The following is a 23,649-nucleotide window of genomic DNA, read 5'->3' on the forward strand; positions in this document are numbered from 1 at the left end:
TATGACCCTATCCCCCTTCACCAGCTTCCACTGCCCAACACCCAGAGAGGGGTAGAGACAGAGACAGAGACTAAGATGGCAGATGGACAGTTCTCCCACCCCAACCCTGGGAGCACACAACATCCTCACAGCCTCTCTACTCTGAAGGCTGTTGCTGTTGAGTCCATTCTAACGTATCTGCAGTGTTTTGTGAGAGTGTTCTGTGCTAGCCAGATCTCTATCGGATATGAAGGAGTCTTCCACTTCCACAAATGCGAAACAAAACTAAGTATTTTGTTGCAAAACAATAATAATCCTGAACCTGTTTGGACGTGTAACAGTTTTTACATGACAGATTTTCTTTTTTCTTTTGTTGTTTTCAGAAATGGGTGCTCTATTTTAAGATATTAATGTTTTGAAGACGATATTTGTTTTTATTCCACCGTCCCTGTAAACCTAGATGTCCTTAATAACCACCAGAGCATCACCTGTCCTTAATAACCACCAGACAATTCACCTGTCCTTAATAACCACCAGACCATCACCTGTCCCTTAATAACCACCAGAGCATCACCTGTCCTTAATAACCACCAGACAATCCTCCTGTCCTTAATAACCACCAGACAATGTACCTGTCCTAATAACCACCAGACCATCACCTGTCCTTAATAACCACCAGAGCATCACCTGTCCTTAATAACCACCAGACAAAACCCTGTCCTTAATAACCACCAGACAAATCACCTGTCCTTAATAACCACCAGACAATTCACCTGTCCTTAATAACCACCAGACAAATACCCTGTCCTTAATAACCACCAGACAATGTACCTGTCCTTAATAACCACCAGACCATCACCTGTCCTTAATAACCACCAGAGCATCATCTGTCCTTAATAACCACCAGACAAACTACCTGTCCTTAATAACCACCAGACAAACTACCTGTCCTTAATAACCACCAGACAAAACCCTGTCCTTAATAACCACCAGACAAATCACCTGTCCTTAATAACCACCAGACAAATACCCTGTCCTTAATAACCACCAGACAAATCACCTGTCCTTAATAACCACCAGACAATTCACCTGTCCTTAATAACCACCAGACAAATACCCTGTCCTTAATAACCACCAGACAAATCACCTGTCCTTAATAACCACCAGACAAATCACCTGTCCTTAATAACCACCAGATATCACCTGTCCTTAATAACCAACAGACAATTCACCTGTCCTTAATAACCACCAGACAAATCACCTGTCCTTAATAACCACCAGACATTCACCTGTCCTTAGTAACCACCAGACAACCACCTGTCCTTAATAACCACCAGACAAAAGATACCTGTCCTTATTAACCACCAGACATTCACCTATCCTTATTAACCACCAGACATTTACCTGTCCTTATTAACCACCAGACATTCACCTGTCCTTATTAACCACCAGACATTCACCTGTCCTTAATAACCACCAGACAAAAGATACCTGTCCTTATTAACCACCAGACATTCACCTATCCTTATTAACCACCAGACATTCACCTGTCTTTATTAACCACCAGACATTCACCTGTCCTTATTAACCACCAGACATTCACCTGTCCTTATTAACCATCTGGCTGTATTTGTTCCCTTTCCTCCTTTCATCTCACTGAAACAGCTGTATACTGTAGCCAACATGTTGATTTCAGCAGCGGCTCCATCCACATCAAATCACGCTAATTCCTCCCCAATAAAGTAAAACCATAAAGCAATACCAGGATTGCCTTTAGCCCCAAGTGTATTTTTTGTATATGTAATGTACTGCATCATGTTCTATATTGAAGTATCATATACCAAAGATAGACCTGGTGTAAAACAGAGATATCAGTTTGTAGAGAAGTACCTGGGTATTTCCAGCCCCTGCTTTCCTTCTAGAAACATAAATAAAGAGATAGAAGATAGGACTGACACCAAGCCACACTGACTGACAGACCTTCCATATGCGCTGTACATCTCTGTAAATTCTTTGCAATTGTGGTTCATTATATTTCCTACAAAAATAACTATCCTAATGATTGAATGTGAGGTTTGTTCTCATTGTACAGTGTGAGGAGGATTCTGAGAGATAATTATTTTGAAAATAAATGTAATATTCCCTTCATAGTATTCTGTTCACTGTTGAGTACCATGTCACCCATAGAAATGAAGTCACTAGAATGGAACATTCCCTTCACAGTGTTCTGTTCACTGTTGAGTACCATGTCACCACCCATAGAAATGAAGTCACTAGAATGGCAATTCCAATGCGATTCTATTTCTATGTGAAATACTCTCAGGGTTTGGAGAGATGGAGAAAAGTAAGTCAGTTGTTTCTATTTTATTATATGATGATGAGGATACTATTTGAGTGTGACGTCACAGTTTGTACAAATATCTATGAGGATCTAGAATTTTTTTTTTTTCTGTGACTTTTTCACTCCAAATAAAGCAATGCTGCGTTCAGTTTTAAAATATATTTCCAACTTTTTAAATATTGGACTCAAATCTACTGCTGGAATACTCAGAATAAGCAGTATCTTCTCAGAAAACATAACCTCGAAGTGAATATAAAAAATATATCTTAAAAAGCTCTTGAAATAGTTTATTGACATAAATAATAGACAATCTGGTATTCAAAACATAGTTTCATATAATCCAAACATGTGACAGTTAATTAAGGAATTGACCAGAGAGAAGCAGAGAAACATTCAGTCAATTCTACCTTTCTAGAAATATGTGACAGTTAATTAAGGAATTGACCAGAGAGAAGCAGAGAAACATTCAGTCAATTCTACCTTTCTAGAAATATGTGGACATGTGATGACAATAATCATCCAAATCACCAATTATACTTTTCTCCGTCTCTTTATGGATAATGCATTGTTTGCTGTTTGGGGTTTTAGGCTGGGTTTCTGTACAGCACTTTGAGATATCAGCTGATGTACGAAGGGCTATATAAATACATTTGATTTGATTTGATTTGATTTGAAGGAGCACCAAGAAAGCAGATATTCTCATTTAGAAACTTCACATCAGCCAGATATCGTATTGTATTCACATTTTGATAGTGACACACCAATGTGTAATATGAGTAGGTCATTACAAGCAAATAAAACACATGAAATGTAAGAAATGATTGTTGTACAGATTTAAGGCAGGTATCAGTAATCAGTGTAGAATCAACAGTGTTTTCATAGAATGCTGTAAAGTCAAAAGATTTGTTGGAAAAACATTATCCTACATACATATTCAACTTGCTGTACAACCTCCATTATATGGTCAAACAGTGGTTCACAACTTCTAAGTGTAGGCTTTCATAAATTATCAACAAAAGATGACTAGCTTGGGTTCAAGCTATATCTATATCCATATCCATTACGTTTAGCATTTTAGTCTTGAGGTAAATCTAAACCGTTAGCTTTAAAGTAGCAGTGTAGTAGGATAGTGGTACGGCTAGAGTGTAACATCACGCTGACTAAACTAGTATGTGTACAGTATAGCCGTATGCCTCAGATGAGGTAGACCATCAAATTAAAATAACAATTATCACACTCAAACACAAATAACAAAGTACATAAATGACCAAGATAATGAGATAAAACACGCCATTAAAAGAAAATACTAAATACACGGAGAGGTTTTCTTCTCCACAGAGGGCGACTGACAAGTGTAGAAAACCATGACCATAATAGAACAGTGAGAATGAATCGGTTGTTGAGTTGAACAAACTTCTCTGTATGAAGCTTTTGAAGTGTTTAATACGGTGTCCATATTAGGACAGACACACCTGACGAGACTGAGGCTGTTCTAATATGGACACAGTAGAGTGTTTTCCCGAGCGGCAACAAGGTTAGGTAGCAGGGTTGGGGCTAATCCCATTTAAATTCACCCAGTTCAGGAAGTAAACAAATCAAATGTATTGTCATTGAAATCCATTTCAGTTTACTTCCTGAAATGAGAGCATTGTCATGGAGTTGACACCAACACAGGTAGGTAGTGCTAGTAGAGCTGTTCGCTCATACTGAAGCAGACAAGCAGGTGAACCCATAGCGAAGCAGACAATTAGGTGAACCTAGAGGTGAACCCATAGCGAAGCAGACAATCAGGTGAACCTAGAGGTGAACCCATAGCGAAAGCAGACAATCAGGTGAACCTAGAGGTGAACCCATAGCGAAGCAGACAATCAGGTGAACATAGAGGTGAACCCATAGCGAAGCAGACAATCAGGTGAACCTAGAGGTGAACCCATAGTGAAAGCAGACAATCAGGTGAACCTAGAGGTGAACCCATACTGAAGCAGACAATCAGGTGACCCTAGAGTTGAACCCATAGCGAAGCAGACAAGCAGGTAAACATAGAGTTGAACCCATAGCGAAGCAGACAATCAGGTGAACCCATAGTGAAGGAGACAATCAGGTGAATCTAGAGGTGAACCCATAGCGAAGCAGACAATCAGGTGAACCCATAGTGAAGGAGACAATCAGGTGAATCTAGAGGTGAACCCATAGCGAACCAGACAATCAGGTGAACCTAGAGGTGAACCCATGGCAAGCAGACAATCAGGTGAACCTAGAGGTGAACCCATAGCGAAGCAGACAATCAGGTGAACATAGAGGTGAACCCATAGTGAAGCAGACAAGCAGGTGAACCTAGAACTCATGGTAACCGTTCAGAGTATAAATGGACTTGATTTGAGACTGGAAGCTGCTTTTAAAGTGTACAACAATGTACTGATACTTCAGCTTCAATACGAAGGCAGTCATCTTGATGTTACAAGAGCAAAAACAACATCCATGACTGTCTTGACCAATCTACTTCAATGGATAAACATTGAAGCTGATTTCTTTTTCAAATGACATCTATTACAACATGCTTCTGCAACTCAACATAACAAGAGGAAAAACATTCATGACTATGAAGTAAAGGCCCACTGAAAGTCAAAAACCATTCATGACTATGAAGTAAAGGCCCACTGCAGTCAAAAACATATTATTATTATTATTATAAAAACCATTCATGACTATGAAGTAAAGGCCCACTGGAGTCAAAAACCATTCATGACTATGAAGTAAAGGCCCACTGGAGTCAAAAACCATTCATGACTATGAATTTAAGGCCCACTGGAGTCAAATATATATATATATAGATATGTATATAGTCTTAGCAAAATTCATCCTTGAGAAATGTCTATTTGCTAAGATGCTATTTTTGTTTCTTTTTGACCATTTTAATTGAAAACAATCACAGTAAGGTACTTAATTGTTACCCAGAAATGATTTGATATTTAGATAAAAACAGGTGCATTGGACCTTTCACCGATCTCCTTCAAGAGAGTTTGCTCTGAAAACACACACCATAACATACTACTAGCCTGAAATCCACAATGGTGTAAGGATACATCTCAGCTTGGTTTCAAGGCTAACAGACTAACCACATCAAGCCATCATCATTCATCTAAGGACGGGTGTTGGAATGTGGAAATTAGTACAAGTTAATACAACACATCAGAGGATTCATTATTTGAAATAAAATATTAATCAGTATAGCAAACAATCTTCTAATGAACACTAGAGGGCCCTGTCCACTTACAAATTAAGTAAGGACACGAGACACAGCTCACCATATTCTGTGTCATTCTGCCTATGGCTGTGTTTACACAGGCAGACAATTCAGATATTTTGCTGTAATATTGGTCTTTTGACCACTAAGATCTTTTGCCAATAATTGGGCAAAAGAATCAGAATTGGACTTCCTGAGTAAACGCAGCCTTTGTGTCTTACTTCCGGCAGTATCATTGAGCCACATAAAATGTTCACGTTGAGATGCCAACCAAACGAGCAAGCAGTAACAGTGTGACATGGAAATAAAGAAATGCTCCAATGTTGTTAACCAATTAGCTAATGTCTTCTGTAAAAGTCAAAGGGTTGAATATGCTGTTACCTCATTGACATATAATGACCTGAGCCATACATATCACCAAGCACAGGAGGTTGGTGGCAACTTAATTGGGGAGGACGGTCTCATACATCAAACACATGGTTTCCATGGTTTCCATGGTTTCCATGTGTTTGATGCCCTCCATTTATTCCGTTCCAGACATTATTATGAGCCCATTTTCCCCTCAGCAGCCTCCACTGTCACCAAGCTATCTTCAAAGACCCTCGATCAATTTGATTCTCTGAAATACTAAGAAAAATCTCCAACTCAAAGAAATGGGAGCGCAGGAGTGTGACATTGTTTTAATTTTTGACCCCTTTTTAACCCCAATTTCGTCATATCCAATTGGTAGTTACAGGCTTGTCCCATCACTTCACTGCAACTCCGGGTATGGACTCGGGAGAGGTGAAGGTCTAGAGCCATGCGTCCTCCGAAACACAACCCTGCCAAGCTGCACTGCTTCTTGACACACGGCTCGCTTAACCCAGAAGCCAGCCGCACCAATGTGTGCCGCACTGTAGTGGCGCCTCAAGCACTGTGATGCAGTGCCTTAGACCCGATAAAAGAAGGCAAAAGAGACCATTTAAACATCACAAAGTGTCAGCTCCACCTACGTACTTTCTCCAACTTAAATAATTGCCTTTGAGGGTCCAGATCTACTCAAACCTACATTAGTATTAGTCTCCCAAGGCAGACGGATTGCCTCCCACAATGTATCCAGTACTGCTCCCAAGGCAGACGGATTGCCTCCCACAATGTATCTAGTACTGCTCCCAAGGCAGACGGATTGCCTCCCACAATGTATCCAGTACTGCTCCCAAGGCAGACGGATTGCCTCCCCCACAATGTATCCAGTACTGCCTAGGGTCGGTTTAAGGAGACGACAACAATATAGTTATTGTATAGTACCTTTGTTTAACTACTGAATGCGTCTGGAAACACGTATCGATCTCTATGACGACAGTCTACCGGGTGTTTTTACCGGGTTTTAGGTCACTGGGTCAAAATGAAACACCTAAGGGCATGTTTGTTTTGAATTGAGGCCTGAGTGACAGAGAGAGCACTCTGATAACATTGGAGAAGTACAGAGATATTTCATTCATGTCCTTCATCCTTCATTCTTAGCTTATTACTTTCCAATCAGAAACACAACAAATAAATAACAAAATAACTGCAGTCTTAAAACACACCAACATAATGTATATGTATACAGTGACAAACAATGCTACATGGTCAAACAGTTGAGGGAGAAATATGTATCTGAGCCATAATGTACAGATATTGTCAAAATAAAAAATAAAAACACTTTCAGAAAACAAGAGTTCAAGTAAAGACCCACCAAGAAAACAAAGAAAGAAAACTCAGAAGTAAAATATTGCAGTGTTGTTATTAGATAAGAAAGATCATTATGGCTTCACAATCTAAATATACACATAGCACCCATGTAGACTGATGTACACAGTTCTGATAGAGGAATCAGCTGTATACTCCATGTAGACTGATGTACACACAGTTCTGATGGAGGAATCAGCTGTATACTCCCATGTAGACTGATGTACACACAGTTCTGATGGAGGAATCAGCTGTATACTCCCATGTAGACTGATGTACACACAGTTCTGATGGAGGAATCAGCTGTATACTCCCATGCAGACTGATGTAAACACAGTTCTGATAGAGGAATCAGCTGTATACTCCATGTAGACTGATGTACACAGTTCTGATAGAGGAATCAGCTGTATACTCCCATGTAGACTGATGTACACAGTTCTGATAGAGGAATCAGCTGTATACTCCATGTAGACTGATGTACACAGTTCTGATAGAGGAATCAGCTGTGTACTCCCATGTAAACAATAAAAGCTGACACATCATGAATCTGACCCCATAAGCCGACGTTATAGTGACATATAAGTAGCTAATATGTCATTATAAGTGACGTCTAATTTAGTGACATATCAGTAATACGTCCACAGAAGTGACATATACCTATGTAGTTAAATGGCACTATTTTTTAAACATATTCTAATGAGACCATGTTGCCTAAAGAGCAGCGATGTAACAACTTCTCCGATCCAACCATATTCTATTGGTTTCATTGTACTGGGCAACTTCAATCAATCACTGTAGTATTTGACATGTATTTGTTTGCCCTCTTTGGAGACAAGACCATTGATAAAGGGAAACTGTCCTACTTCCTACTTCATGTATGACTGCAAGAAATCTACATTGAAGTCTTCGCGGCTAACTTCACGTGAACGTGAGGTGATACGACATTAGCATAATATACACACTTACACACAAACTGTACATGGAAGAAATGTCAACTTGACCAAGCCGTCACAAACTACATTCAGTTGGCATTAAGCTAGTGTTTAACCCTTGATCATGTTGTGCTGGTTGTCTTGAGATATGGCAAACAGTCAGGCGATGTTACCTGTTGAATAATATCAGAACTCAGAACCCAATCTAGCAGGCTACTCAAGTAGTCTGTTATGAACACTGCATGTTGAGGTGTATAGTGTGTGGAGAGATCTCACTGAGTAACGCCTCACATAAAGTACCTAGAGTGTAGGGTGACGAGAGAGGAACCCAGTATTCTGTTTTGATACAAGACCATCCCTTTACAATTACAACAGTATCATGCAATATATCTGACTGGTAGTGTTTGAAACACAGAATATTTAGCATTCTCAAAACTTCATAAAATTCATAAACAAAGCTCTAGTAATGAATTACACGACAAGATATTCATTATGTTATGTAAATGGATCAAATCATGTAGCTAGCTTCCTTCTAACACGTTTCACAAATATCAATTCATTGAGGAAATATATATTAATATATGAAATATATATTCAGAACTATATTTCATGTTACATGATCCTCCTTCACTTTGCATAAACAGTTCACACAAAGAATATTGATTAGTCATACACAAACACACACATTTCAGACTGTCTGTTTACCAGCTCACACACACACACAACGAAAATATCAAATGAGCCCAAACGTGTGCATAGCTGTCCCCATAAACAAGCATTATTAAATCATGAAGAAAATGTTTTCTCCCGACAGTATTATTTAAAGAAACAAATTAATTTAAGGTCTCGAAAGACATAATGTGAATGAATATGGAATGCATCAGGTCACAGCAGGGGAGTTGTGTGAAAACAAGAAATAAATGAAACAGTGCTTCATATGATCATCATAGCTACAATGACAATAATAATGGACTGTAACACATTTCAAATTAATAGATTAACCATCAACGTAAAGTAACAAATAATTGCATTTCAATGCTTCTATGGTCATAAGAAAACCGAAAGGAGGTTGTGAGCGCTCCAGGGTGAAGTTTCCACTAGGTACAGATCTAGGATCAGCTTCCCCTCCCCCAAACCTAACCTTAACAATTAGTGGGGAACATACAAAACTGACCCAAGATCAGCATCTATGGGCAATTTCATCCCACACCATTGTGTTGAGATACATGTTGTATCTATTTCTGGTTGAGTCTTTCCCATGTAAAGCAGAAACAGAGGATGTGTGTTTTCAATGTAAAACTGACCACAAGGATGATACTGTCTGTCTGATATGAGCTGACTGAGTGATCAGGCTCCACAGGCCCGGCTCCTGTGCCTATGGTTGACTACTGTAGAGAGATGGAGGCTGGATGGGTGGAGGGGGCCCCTGGGCCCTAGCCATTGAGAGGGCCCTTATTCATTGAAGGGTCCCCTATCAGTTGAGGGGGCCCTAGCCGTTCCGTCTGGGAGTGAGAGGATGGATGGAGACAGTCACTGGGATCACATTTACCATGAGATCCCTGGGGACCTGAAGGGCCCGATGGCCCCTGGATACTGCTTCCAGGTTCACCTGCAGACAAAAACACTTTCACATTTGTGGGGAGTAGTGAACTTCAGGAGGAAGTAGAGATGATTGGGACGCATCCCATTGGGTGATTGTTTAATCAATCAAATAAACCATGAAGGAAAACAGGACGCTATCAGAGGAGCAGTATTACTGGGAACAGTATTATCTAGTCAGCTAACAAAACTGCTTTCATGTGCCAAACTGCAACTCTTAAAAAGGAGATGAAAACACCCACTCTCATGCATACTTTACACACAAACCCTCGTCAATACAGATCAGAATAAAAAGTTAATGTTCTTCACAAAAAGATCAGAATGAAAGATTTTCCTGCTTCGCTCCCGGCAGAAAGAATCTCTCTGAGATCATGCTGAAAAGGGAGAGAGTTGATCAAATGGAAATAAGAGATTTAAGTGTATGTTTCTTTTATATCCGCCCTATCAGTGATGATATACTAATTGTTTCGTGTCAGCTTGGTACCTCAGCGTAAGAGAGAGTCATTATGAGTAGCTCTGCTCATTAGTTCTGTTGGCTTACTAATTACTAGTGTTTTTAAACTGAAAACATCAAACGACCTCAGGATGAACTGTTGTCCATGTTAGAGCTGGTGGTTACACTTTACTTGAACCCTCATTCATAAGGGCTACATGACACTGTCATAAACATGACATTACACTGTCATAACCATGACATTACACTGTCATAACCATGACATTACACTGTCATAACCATGACATAACACTGTCATAACCATGACATTACACTGTCATAACCATGACATTACACTGTCATAACCATGACATTACACTGTCATAACCATGACATTACACTGTCATAACCATGACATTACACTGTCATAACCATGACATTACACTGTCATTAACATGACATTACACTGTCATAACCATGACATTACACTGTCATAACCATGACATTACACTGTCATAACCATGACATAACACTGTCATAACCATGACATAACACTGTCATAACCATGACATAACACTGTCATAACCATGACATTACACTGTCATAACATGACATTACACTGTCATAACCATGACATTACACTGTCATAACCATGACATTACACTGTCATAACATGACATTACACTGTCATAACCATGACATTACACTGTCATAACCATGACATTACACTGTCATAACCATGACATTACACTGTCATAACCATGACATTACACTGTCATAACATGACATTACACTGTCATAACCATGACATTACACTGTCATAACCATGACATTACACTGTCATAACCATGACATTACACTGTCATAACCATGACATAACACTGTCATAACCATGACATAACACTGTCATAACCATGACATTACACTGTCATAACCATGACATAACACTGTCATAAGCATGACATTACACTGTCATAAACATGACATTACACTGTCATAAACATGACATAACAGAGTTTATAAACAGTCATGACACTGGTGTCAGCTTTTTATTTGAATGAATGTTTGCTTGTATTTAATCAGGGGAGCCCATTGAGACCAGGGTGTCATTTTCGATGGTGCCCTGAGGACAACAAGTTTATAACGGTGGGTTCAAGATATAAAGTTTTACCCAACGTAAGTGTAGGATTCTACAACTACAGCCGTACAATGATGGTATACTGGTATTTTCCCCCTTTCATAAAGCATCAGTTTCAAGTGTAAATATGAAATAACTTCATACGAAACACAATGATGTAATGGTTGCTCCAAGTTCACATCACATTTTCCTTCTTGTGCTTCAATGGCTATAGGGCTTAGCACAATTTCACCACTCCTTCAAAGCAGTGTGCAGTGTGTGTGTGTGTGTGTGTGCGTGCGTGCGTGTGTGTGCGTGCGTGCATGTGTGTGTGTGTGGTGTCTAGCTGTTACCTGGTGGTCCTGCCAGACCTGGAGCTCCTGGTATCCCCAGACCTAGCTGACCCCTCTCTCCTTTCTGACCTCTGTACCCTGGAAAGAAACACAAGACAATGACCAGACTGGACTGGACTCCCAGCCTAAGACAACAGACTGGACTGGACTCCCAGCCTAAGACAACAGACTAGACTGAACTCCCAGCCTAAGACAACAGACTGGACTGGACTCCCAGCCTAACACAGCAGACTGGACTGGACTCCCAGCCAAAGACAGCAGACTGGACTGGACTCCCAGCCTAAGACAACAGACTGGACTGGACTCCCAGCCTAAGGAGGGCAACAGGTAGCCTGGTTCCAGATCAGTTTATGTTGCCTTGCCAACTGTTATGGTCATTGTCATGCCAAACATAGCACCACACCAGTTGGCTATACAACGAGATGGACAGATCTGGGACCAGGGTTTTGGAGAACAGGACCAGAGGTAGATGAATCCCAATGTGTTTATGCATAAAGAGTTTGTGATGAGTGGTTTATGATGAGGTGAGGAATAAGTCATCTCATGTCTGCTCTATGCTCTACGCAGCCTGAATACTCTAGTGTACATCTGGTACCAACAGTGCTGCTTCTCTCTCTCAATACTGGACTGTCCCTGTCAACATCACAGCAACACAAAAGTCTGAACACTGTGGACGGCCTTCAACTCCTCTCTATGTGGTTTCCAGGAAGCCCGATGGCCTATTTCATCAAGGCAACTGATGTCATGAGATCTGAGTACCTTAACTGTTCATGTGAGGTGTATCACTACTACAGTAGTTACTGTAACTGTTCATGTGAGGTGTATCACTACTACAGTAGTTACTGTAACTGTTCATGTGAGGCGTATCACTACTACAGTAGTTACTGTAACTGTTCATGTGAGGTGTCTCCATTACTACAGTAGTTACTGTAACTGTTCATGTGAGGTGTCTCCATTACTACAGTAGTTACTGTAACTGTTCATGTGAGGTGTATCCACTACTACAGCAGTTACTGTAACTGTTCATGTGAGGTATATCCACTACTACAGTAGTTACTGTAACTGTTCATGTGAGGCGTATCACTACTACAGTAGTTACTGTAACTGTTCATGTGAGGCGTATCACTACTACAGTAGTTACTGTAACTGTTCATGTGAGGTGTATCACTACTACAGTAGTTACTGTAACTGTTCATGTGAGGCGTATCACTACTACAGTAGTTACTGTAACTGTTCATGTGAGGCGTATCACTACTACAGTAGTTACTGTAACTGTTCATGTGAGGCGTATCACTACTACAGTAGTTACTGTAACTGTTCATGTGAGGCGTATCACTACTACAGTAGTTACTATAACTGTTCATGTGAGGCGTATCACTACTACAGTAGTTACTGTAACTGTTCATGTGAGGCGTATCACTACTACAGTAGTTACTGTAACTGTTCATGTGAGGCGTATCACTACTACAGTAGTTACTGTAACTGTTCATGTGAGGCGTCTCACTACTACAGTAGTTACTGTAACTGTTCATGTGAGGCGTCTCACTACTACAGTAGTTACTGTAACTGTTCATGTGAGGTGTATCACTACTACAGTAGTTACTGTAACTGTTCATGTGAGGTGTCTCACTACTACAGTAGTTACTGTAACTGTTCATGTGAGGTGTCTCCACTACTACAGTAGTTACTGTAACTGTTCATGTGAGGTGTCTCCACTACTACAGTAGTTACTGTAACTGTTCATGTGAGGTGTATCCACTACTACAGTAGTTACTGTAACTGTTCATGTAACTGTAGTTACTGTAACTGTTCATGTGAGGTGTATCCACTACTACAGTAGTTACTGTAACTGTTCATGTGAGGTGTATCACTACTACAGTAGTTACTGTAACTGTTCATGTGAGGTGTCTCCACTACTACAGTAGTTACTGTAACTGTTCATGTGAGGTGTATCCACTACTACAGTAGTTACTGTAACTGTTCATGTGAGGCGTATCACTACTACAGTAGTTACTGTAACTGTTCATGTGAGGTGTATCACTACTACAGTAGTTACTGTAACTGTTCATGTGGCGTATCCACTACTACAGTAGTTACTGTAACTCATGTGAGGTATCACTACTAGTAGTTACTGTAACTGTTCATGTGAGGCGTATCACTACTACAGTAGTTACTGTAACTGTTCATGTGAGGCGTATCACTACTACAGTAGTTACTGTAACTGTTCATGTGAGGCGTATCACTACTACAGTAGTTACTGTAACTGTTCATGTGAGGCGTATCACTACTACAGTAGTTACTGTAACTGTTCATGTGAGGCGTATCCACTACTACAGTAGTTACTGTAACTGTTCATGTGAGGCGTATCACTACTACAGTAGTTACTGTAACTGTTCATGTGAGGTGTATCCACTACTACAGTAGTTACTGTAACTGTTCATGTGAGGTGTATCCACTACTACAGTAGTTACTGTAACTGTTCATGTGAGGTGTATCCACTACTACAGTAGTTACTGTAACTGTTCATGTGAGGCGTATCACTACTACAGTAGTTACTGTAACTGTTCATGTGAGGCGTATCACTACTACAGTAGTTACTGTAACTGTTCATGTGAGGCGTATCACTACTACAGTAGTTACTGTAACTGTTCATGTGAGGTGTATCACTACTACAGTAGTTACTGTAACTGTTCATGTGAGGTGTATCACTACTACAGTAGTTACTGTAACTGTTCATGTGAGGTGTATCCACTACTACAGTAGTTACTGTAACTGTTCATGTGAGGTGTATCACTACTACAGTAGTTACTGTAACTGTTCATGTGAGGTGTATCCACTACTACAGTAGTTACTGTAACTGTTCATGTGAGGTGTATCCACTACTACAGTAGTTACTGTAACTGTTCATGTGAGGCGTATCACTACTACAGTAGTTACTGTAACTGTTCATGTGAGGCGTATCACTACTACAGTAGTTACTGTAACTGTTCATGTGAGGCGTATCACTACTACAGTAGTTACTGTAACTGTTCATGTGAGGCGTATCACTACTACAGTAGTTACTGTAACTGTTCATGTGAGGTGTATCACTACTACAGTAGTTACTGTAACTGTTCATGTGAGGTGTATCACTACTACAGTAGTTACTGTAACTGTTCATGTGAGGTGTATCACTACTACAGTAGTTACTGTAACTGTTCATGTGAGGCGTATCACTACTACAGTAGTTACTGTAACTGTTCATGTGAGGTGTATCCACTACTACAGTAGTTACTGTAACTGTTCATGTGAGGTGTATCACTACTACAGTAGTTACTGTAACTGTTCATGTGAGGTGTATCACTACTACAGTAGTTGCAGCTTATGTAGAAATATGTTGCTCAGAAAGAAATCACAGGTCATTAAATAATAATACACTCACTGTATCCCAAATGACACCCTATTCTCCTACATAGTGCACTACTTCTGACAAGAGCCCTATGAATCCTGGTCAACAGTAGTGCACTATATAGTGAATAGGGTGCCATTTGAGATACAGCCTCGGTCTTCTGGCATGCTGTCAAAACGGGCATCATTACACCGAGCCAACGGTTGGATGTGTGTGTGTGTTGGATGTGTGTGTTGGAAGTTTGTGTGTGTGTTGGAAGTGTGTGTGTGTTGGAAGTGTGTGTGTGTTGGATGTATGTGTGTGTGTGTGCGTGTTGGATGTATGTGTGTGTGTGTGTTGGATGTGTGTGTGTGTGTGTGTGTTGGATGTGTGTGTGTGTGTGTGTGTTGGATGTGTGTGTGTGTGTTGGATGTGTGTGTGTGTGTGTGTGTGTGTGTGTGTGTGTGTGTGTGTGTGTGTGTGTGTGTGTGTGTGTGTGTGTGTGTGTGTGTGTGTGTGTGTGTGTGTGTGTGTGTGTTGGAAGTGTGTGGCGTCATGGGGTGACATGACTCTTCCTGACAGCAAGAGAGCTGCCTGCCTGACTGCAAGCGAGAGTCTCTGAAGAATTAAAATCAGAGCAAAGATGCTGTCTGCATCCCAGATGGCACCGGATTCCCAGCAGTAGAACACTAGTTTTGACCAGAGCCCTATGGCCAACAGTAGTGCACTAGTTTTGACCAGAGCCCTATGGCCAACAGTAGTGCACTAGTTTTGACCAGAGCCCTATGGCCAACAGTAGTGCACTAGTTTTGACCAGAACCCTATGGCCAACAGTAGTGCACTAGTTTTGACCAGAGCCCTATGGCCAACAGTAGTGCACTAGTTTTGACCAGAGCCCTATGGCCAACAGTAGTGCACTAGTTTTGACCAGAGCCCTATGGCCAACAGTAGTGCACTAGTTTTGACCTGAGCCCTATTCCACTGCCTGGAATTTCACATCACACTTTATAAAGGTAGAAGCCAAAATGTAATGAATTGAACAAGCAATTCTAACTCCTTAACCAACTAAAAGCCATCCAACCATTTACCCCCTGAAACAGTGTCTACTTCAAATCCTTTCATAGGGAACGAATAACTAGACATATACTGAATGCATGATTACATTTTACATTCTGAACAGACGGTTCCTAACACAGTGAAAGCTCATGCACATTATGCATCACGACAGAGGCTGGTCAAGCAGGCCAGAGAAATTAAAGCATATTTAGAGGCTGGTCAAGCAGGCCAGAGAAATTAAAGCATATTCAGAGGCTGGTCAAGCAGGCCAGAGAAATTAAAGCATATTTAGAGGCTGGTCAAGCAGGCCAGAGAAATTAAAGCATATTTAGAGGCTGGTCAAGCAGGCCAGAGAAATTAAAGCATATTTAGAGGCTGGTCAAGCAGGCCAGAGAAATTAAAGCATATTTAGAGGCTGGTCAAGCAGGCCAGAGAAATTAAAGCATATTTAGAGGCTGGTCAAGCAGGCCAGAGAAATTAAAGCATATTTAGAGGCTGGTCAAGCAGGCCAGAGAAATTAAAGCATATTCAGAGGCTGGTCAAGCAGGCCAGAGAAATTAAAGCATATTCAGAGGCTGGTCAAGCAGGCCAGAGAAATTAAAGCATATTCAGAGGCTGGTCAAGCAGGCCAGAGAAATTAAAGCATATTTAGAGGCTGGTCAAGCAGGCCATAGAAATTAAAGCATATTTAGAGGCTGGTCAAGCAGGCCAGAGAAATTAAAGCATATTTAGAGGCTGGTCAAGCAGGCCAGAGAAATTAAAGCATATTCAGAGGCTGGTCAAGCAGGCCAGAGAAATTAAAGCATATTCAGAGGCTGGTCAAGCAGGCCAGAGAAATTAAAGCATATTCAGAGGCTGGTCAAGCAGGCCAGAGAAATTAAAGCATATTCAGAGGCTGGTCAAGCAGGCCAGAGAAATTAAAGCATATTCAGAGGCTGGTCAAGCAGGCCAGAGAAATTAAAGCATATTCAGAGGCTGGTCAAGCAGGCCAGAGAAATTAAAGCATATTTAGAGGCTGGTCAAGCAGGCCAGAGAAATTAAAGCATATTTAGAGGCTGGTCAAGCAGGCCAGAGAAATTAAAGCATATTTAGAGGCTGGTCAAGCAGGCCAGAGAAATTAAAGCATATTCAGAGGCTGGTCAAGCAGGCCAGAGAAATTAAAGCATATTCAGAGGCTGGTCAAGCAGGCCAGAGAAATTAAAGCATATTCAGAGGCTGGTCAAGCAGGCCAGAGAAATTAAAGCATATTCAGAGGCTGGTCAAGCAGGCCAGAGAAATTAAAGCATATTCAGAGGCTGGTCAAGCAGGCCAGAGAAATTAAAGCATATTTAGAGGCTGGTCAAGCAGGCCAGAGAAATTAAAGCATATTTAGAGGCTGGTCAAGCAGGCCAGAGAAATTAAAGCATATTTAGAGGCTGGTCAAGCAGGCCAGAGAAATTAAAGCATATTCAGAGGCTGGTCAAGCAGGCCAGAGAAATTAAAGCATATTCAGAGGCTGGTCAAGCAGGCCAGAGAAATTAAAGCATATTCAGAGGCTGGTCAAGCAGGCCAGAGAAATTAAAGCATATTCAGAGGCTGGTCAAGCAGGCCAGAGAAATTAAAGCATATTTAGAGGCTGGTCAAGCAGGCCAGAGAAATTAAAGCATATTCAGAGGCTGGTCAAGCAGGCCAGAGAAATTAAAGCATATTTAGAGGCTGGTCAAGCAGGCCAGAGAAATTAAAGCATATTCAGAGGCTGGTCAAGCAGGCCAGAGAAATTAAAGCATATTTAGAGGCTGGTCAAGCAGGCCAGAGAAATTAAAGCATATTCAGAGGCTGGTCAAGCAGGCCAGAGAAATTAAAGCATATTTAGAGGCTGGTCAAGCAGGCCAGAGAAATTAAAGCATATTCAGAGGCTGGTCAAGCAGGCCAGAGAAATTAAAGCATATTTAGAGGCTGGTCAAGCAGGCCAGAGAAATTAAAGCATATTCAGAGGCTGGTCAAGCAGGCCAGAGAAATTAAAGCATATTTAGAGGCTGGTCAAGCAGGCCAGAGAAATTAAAGCATATTCAGAGGCTGGTCAAGCAGGCCAGAGAAATTAAAGCATATTTAGAGGCTGGTCAAGCAGGCCAGAGAAATTAAAGCATATTCAGAGGCTGGCAAGTGAGTTAGTATCCTTTTGTACTCTTTTCTCATTGAAATTCACAAACACATACAGTACACACATGCAACTGTCATGTCTCCATGCAGACAGGTTGATAATATGACAAGCACTGGCGAGAATAAGAGAACTAGCCGATAGAACAGCACTGCAATAGCAAATGTAGATCACAAACAATATCAAAACGTGAGGGGGGCTGAGGAGCTGGAGGACTGGTTTATCCAAAAGGCATCTTCAAGTAACTGAGCCCCAGAACCAGAGAGCTGGTTGGTTGGTTGCTTGGAGGGAGGGAGACAGGGTCTGCCTCCAAAATGGCACCCATATTCCCTATATAGTGAACTACTTTTGATAGGGCTCTGGTCAAAAGTGGTGCACTACATAGGGAATAGGATGCCATTTGGGACGCAAACCATTTCCCCCCAAAATGCACCTTAAAGTAACTGAGTCTCAGGTCCAGAGAGCGGGTTGGGAAACCATCAGAAACACTGACTGAGAGAAGTATCATGCAGTGTTTTTCGCTGCTGTCCAGCCAAGCCCAAAGGGGAAACTGTGAAATGCTCTGCTGCTGCTGTTTACAAGACAGAGAACATCTCAGAGAGAAAAGGGCTTGCAAAATGCCCCGAAATGCATTCCTGGAGAGAGACATTCCACACAGAGCAGACTATCATGAGTCTCCTTTCAAACACGCACGGTGCCTCCAACCCTCACTCAGGGAGCCGGCATACTGTAGCATTCCATGGGAAAGAATAGCACTGTACCTTAAAGCTGTAGTCCGGCATTCAAACAACAACCAAGCAGATGCTCCAGCCCCGACACTTTTGTTGGTATACAGCTGAGAGACGTGTCTGAATAAATGTAACCACTCATAGACGCAGCTATGGATGCAAGAACTGACCATCCAGGAGATCAAAATGACAGTTTAACCACATTCTGAAGCGACACAGTGTTTGTTTACCATTACACTGACGGTGTAAGAAAGTTCCACTAAGCTCATGAGGCATTCATAACTTATATTCTTTAGGAATCAATGGCTATAAATTATTAATTGAAAATGGAAAAAAAAAATTTTGCTGTACAAATCACAGATTTCACCTTTAAAACATCAAACCACTGCATGGGCCCACGGGGATGAAGAGGATATGACATACTGATCCACTGAGGGCCCACGGGGATGAAGAGGAAATGACATACTGATCCACTGAGGGGGCCCACGGGGATGAAGAGGATATGACATACTGATCCACTGAGGGGCCCACGGGGATGAAGAGGATATGACATACTGATCCACTGAGGGGGCCCACATGAAGGGATATGACATACTGATCCACTGAGGGGGCCCACGGGGATGAAGAGGAAATGACATACTGATCCACTGAGGGGGCCCACGGGGATGAAGAGGATATGACATACTGATCCACTGAGGGGGCCCACGGGGATGAAGAGGATATGACATACTGATCCACTGAGGGGGCCCACGGGGATGAAGAGGATATGACATACTGATCCACTGAGGGGTCCATCCTACACATACATTGACAAGCAGCATTGTGTTTCCCAGCTTCATTGACCAACAGAAAGCAGCACAGAGAGCCAGGGGGACACTGCTGTGTAAATGACAGTGATTAAGAAACTGCCTGGATGCTGGAAAGAGAACTGTAGACTGTACTTAGTGGCTGATTCACTAAGCATCCACACCTGCCTCATGGCTTTACAATATAATCAATGCATTCATACCTGCTGGCTACTGACTGTATTCGTTTTATTAGCTTTTATGTGTTTTTTACTCTCTCTGAAATAGCAGGTGCAAATGCTTAGTGCATCGAATATATTAGATAAAACCAAACCAAACAATGACCAAACCCAAGATGTATGGCAGGGTGTAATACACAATGGGAATATGGCAAACCGGCCAAATACATGTCAACGTAAAACAAGCATGATGGGTTTATACATCTTCAACATGGTACATGTGTACGGGAAGAAAGACAATAATGGTCTTAGAAAATACAATCAAAGTTAAAAACGCAGTGACAGAGGTAAAAAAAACTAGTGACATAAGTCAAAAAATGTGAAATAAATGGCAAAGATGACCCAATAACATCAAACAGTGACAAAGTTATGTAAGAACATCTACAAACCCCCTAATCCCCCATCGCTACAATTAACATCATTTGGAGACTGTATCCATGGATCTATGTCTATGGATGTACTTCAATAGTTTGACAGATCACGGCCCCAAGTCATATCACAACCATGAGTCAAGAAGAGAGGGTGGATCCAGCAGAGAGGTTATTTTTCTTCATAAACTCTTCATTTTGGCACATTGGAGAGGAAGTCAAATAGGATATTCCAGAGGAGAGATGTTCTCCAGTGGAGGATGACAGACATAATGAGAAAATATTAGCCCAAACTCTCTCTCTCTCTCTCTCTCTCTCTCTCTCTCTCTCTCTCTCTCTCTCTCTCTCTCTCTCTCTCTCTCTCTCTCTCTCTCTCTCTCTCTCTCTCTCTCTCTCTCTCTCTCTCTCTCTCTCTCTCTCTCTCTCTCTCTCTCTCTCTCTCTCTCTCTCTCTCTCTCTCTCTCTCAGCCGCGTGGAGTAGAGGAGGCACAAGTCAACAACGGCAGAATTTAAAAGTTGTTGAATTTCTTAACGATTTACCCCAAGAGACAAACATTTTCCTCTTGATTTTCCCAACAAATAGTTATTTGTATCATATCAAATAAACAGACAGGACATTGAAGCATATCAAATAAACAGACAGGACATTGAATCATATCAAATAAACAGACAGGACATTGAATCATATCAAATAAACAGACAGGACATTGAATCATATCAAACCAACCAGACAGGACATTGAATCATATCAAACCAACCAGACAGGACATTGAATCATATCAAACCAACCAGACAGGACATTGAAGCATATCAAACCAACCAGACAGGACATTGAATCATATCAAACCAACCAGACAGGACATTGAAGCATATCAAACCAACCAGACAGGACATTGAATCATATCAAACCAACCAGACAGGACATTGAAGCATATCAAACCAACCAGACAGGACATTGAAGCATATCAAATAAACAGACAGGACATTGAATCATATCAAACCAACCAGACAGGACATTGAATCATATCAAACCAACCAGACAGGACATTGAATCATATCAAATCAACCAGACAGGACATTGAAGCATATCAAATCAACCAGACAGGACATTGAATCATATCAAATCAACCAGACAGGACATTGAATCATATCAAATAAACCAGACAGGACATTGAATCATATCAAATAAACAGACAGGACATTGAATCACATCAAACCAACCAGACAGGACATTGAAGCATATCAAATAAACAGACAGGACATTGAAGCATATCAAATAAACAGACAGGACATTGAAGCATATCAAATCAACCAGACAGGACATTGAAGCATATCAAATAAACAGACAGGACATTGAAGCATATCAAATAAACAGACAGGACATTGAAGCATATCAAATCAAACAGGGAAAACCATTAAAGCATATCAAATAAACCAGACAGGACATTGAAGCATATCAAATAAACCAGACAGGACATTGAAGCATATCAAAAAAAAAAACAGACAGGACATTGAAGCATATCAAATCAAACAGGGAAAACCATTAAAGCAATAGAAACAGGTCAGTTGAATTCTGAGTGTTACTTAATATGATGAATACGATTACCCTAGACCAGCGTTTCCCAAACTGGGTCCTGGGGACCCTAACGGGTGCACGTTTTGGTGTTTGCCCTATTTGAATCAGCTGTGTAGTACTAGGGCATAAACCAAAACATGCACCCATTGGGGTCCCCAGGCCCCAGTTTGGGAAATGTGGTCTAGACACAGTAGATTAAGTACATTCACTTGGTAGTTACATTGTAATTGTTGACAGTCGCATATTATCTTACTCGTAGTCAGTTATACTGTATCGTTAACACTGGTAGTTAGATAAACGGAACACTGTGAGGTAGCTAGATGCCCCTGCTCTAAGACAGGGTTGGGCAGCTCCAGTCCTCCAGGGCCTGATTGGTGTCACAGTTTTCACTCCAGCCCCAGCTAACACACCTGACTCTAATAATCACCTGGTCACGATCTTCAGTTTAGAATGCCAGGTGATTAATCAGCTGTGTTTGCTAGGGATGGAGAAAAGTGTGAGACCAACCAGGGCCTGGAGGACTGGAGCTGCCCACCCTGCTCTAAGACATAAGGACCAACACATTAGGACACATGACACTGCTAGAAGAGATGGTACTATTTTGAACCAAAAAGGGTTCAATCGATGACTCTCTTCATAAACATGGCTCTCAAACGGGATCTACATGGAACCGCAAGCACCTATATGTTTAGCAGTATAATTCATCACTGAACTTGCATGGCTCTTACAACAGGAACTAGAAGAGATTGCACAGTGGGCGCAGCATGCTAGGTAATTCTATTCAATGTCTTATAGAGGTAGCAAATCAAATTGTTATTGATGTAGGAGTGTGTTTGTGTGAGCTGAGCAGTCAGAGAGTCGTTATTGATGAAGGAGGTTGTTTGTGTGAGCTGAGCAGTCAGAGAGTTGCCCAGGGTTTGACAAAGGATGTCCACTCTCCACCCTCTCTCTCTCCCTCGCTCCTTTCCTTTTACATTTTACCAGAGCTTTGTTTTTCCTGGAGTTGAGGGGAGTGAGGTATCAATCGTGGTGCTCTTTTCTGTCCAAACTGATATTACTTTCTCTTATTCTCCTCCCAATTCTTCATTTGTCTTCATATTATCACAGAGAGAAAGAGCGAGAGAGAGAAAAAAAAGAAAGAAAGACAAAAAGAGAGAGAGAGAGAGACGGCTCAGCTATGTTGATCACCAACAGCACCACACTCCTCCTTTCCTTACCCCCTTCTCTCCCTCTCATCCCTTCAGTTTGTATTGATATATCTGGCTAGCAGGAGAGAAATACCTACGAATCCTTACAACACAGTAGTGTCCATTCACTTTCATTGAATCCCCTAGACGTTCACACAAACAACCTCTGAAAGAAAGCAAATATATTTTCCAATTCTCCTCACTCTCTTGTTTCAGCAACCCATCTTTTCTAAAAGAGTAGTACTTCTTTATTTCACTCTCTTGTTTCAGCAACACATCTTTTCTAAAAGAGTAGTACTTTTATTTCACTCTCTTGTTTCAGCAACACATCTTTTCTAAAAGAGTAGTACTTTTATTTCACTCTCTTGTTTCAGCAACACATCTTCCCTAAAAGAGTAGTACTTTTATTTCACTCTCTTGTTTCAGCAACACATCTTTTCTAAAAGAGTAGTACTTTTATTTCACTCTCTTGTTTCAGCAACAAATCTTCCCTAAAAG

The 23,649-nt window shown here is 41.1% G+C and overlaps 1 protein-coding gene across 1 annotated transcript in view; it reads right to left on the reverse strand.

The window, feature by feature from the left end:
• Positions 1-9,639: 9,639 nt before the first annotated feature.
• Positions 9,640-23,649, reverse strand: part of LOC124038794 (collagen alpha-1(XIX) chain-like) — a 78,945-nt gene continuing 64,935 nt past the window's right edge. The window contains exons 14-15 of the mRNA XM_046354857.1: positions 11,709-11,786; positions 9,640-9,815 (exon numbers count right to left, since the gene is read on the reverse strand). Of these exons, the coding sequence (XP_046210813.1) occupies positions 9,640-9,815; positions 11,709-11,786 (254 nt within the window). The remainder of the gene's footprint in view (positions 9,816-11,708; positions 11,787-23,649) is intronic.

Source organism: Oncorhynchus gorbuscha, linkage group LG06, assembly GCF_021184085.1.
Source record: "Oncorhynchus gorbuscha isolate QuinsamMale2020 ecotype Even-year linkage group LG06, OgorEven_v1.0, whole genome shotgun sequence".
In the NCBI taxonomy this organism is placed as follows: Eukaryota; Metazoa; Chordata; class Actinopteri; order Salmoniformes; family Salmonidae; genus Oncorhynchus; species Oncorhynchus gorbuscha.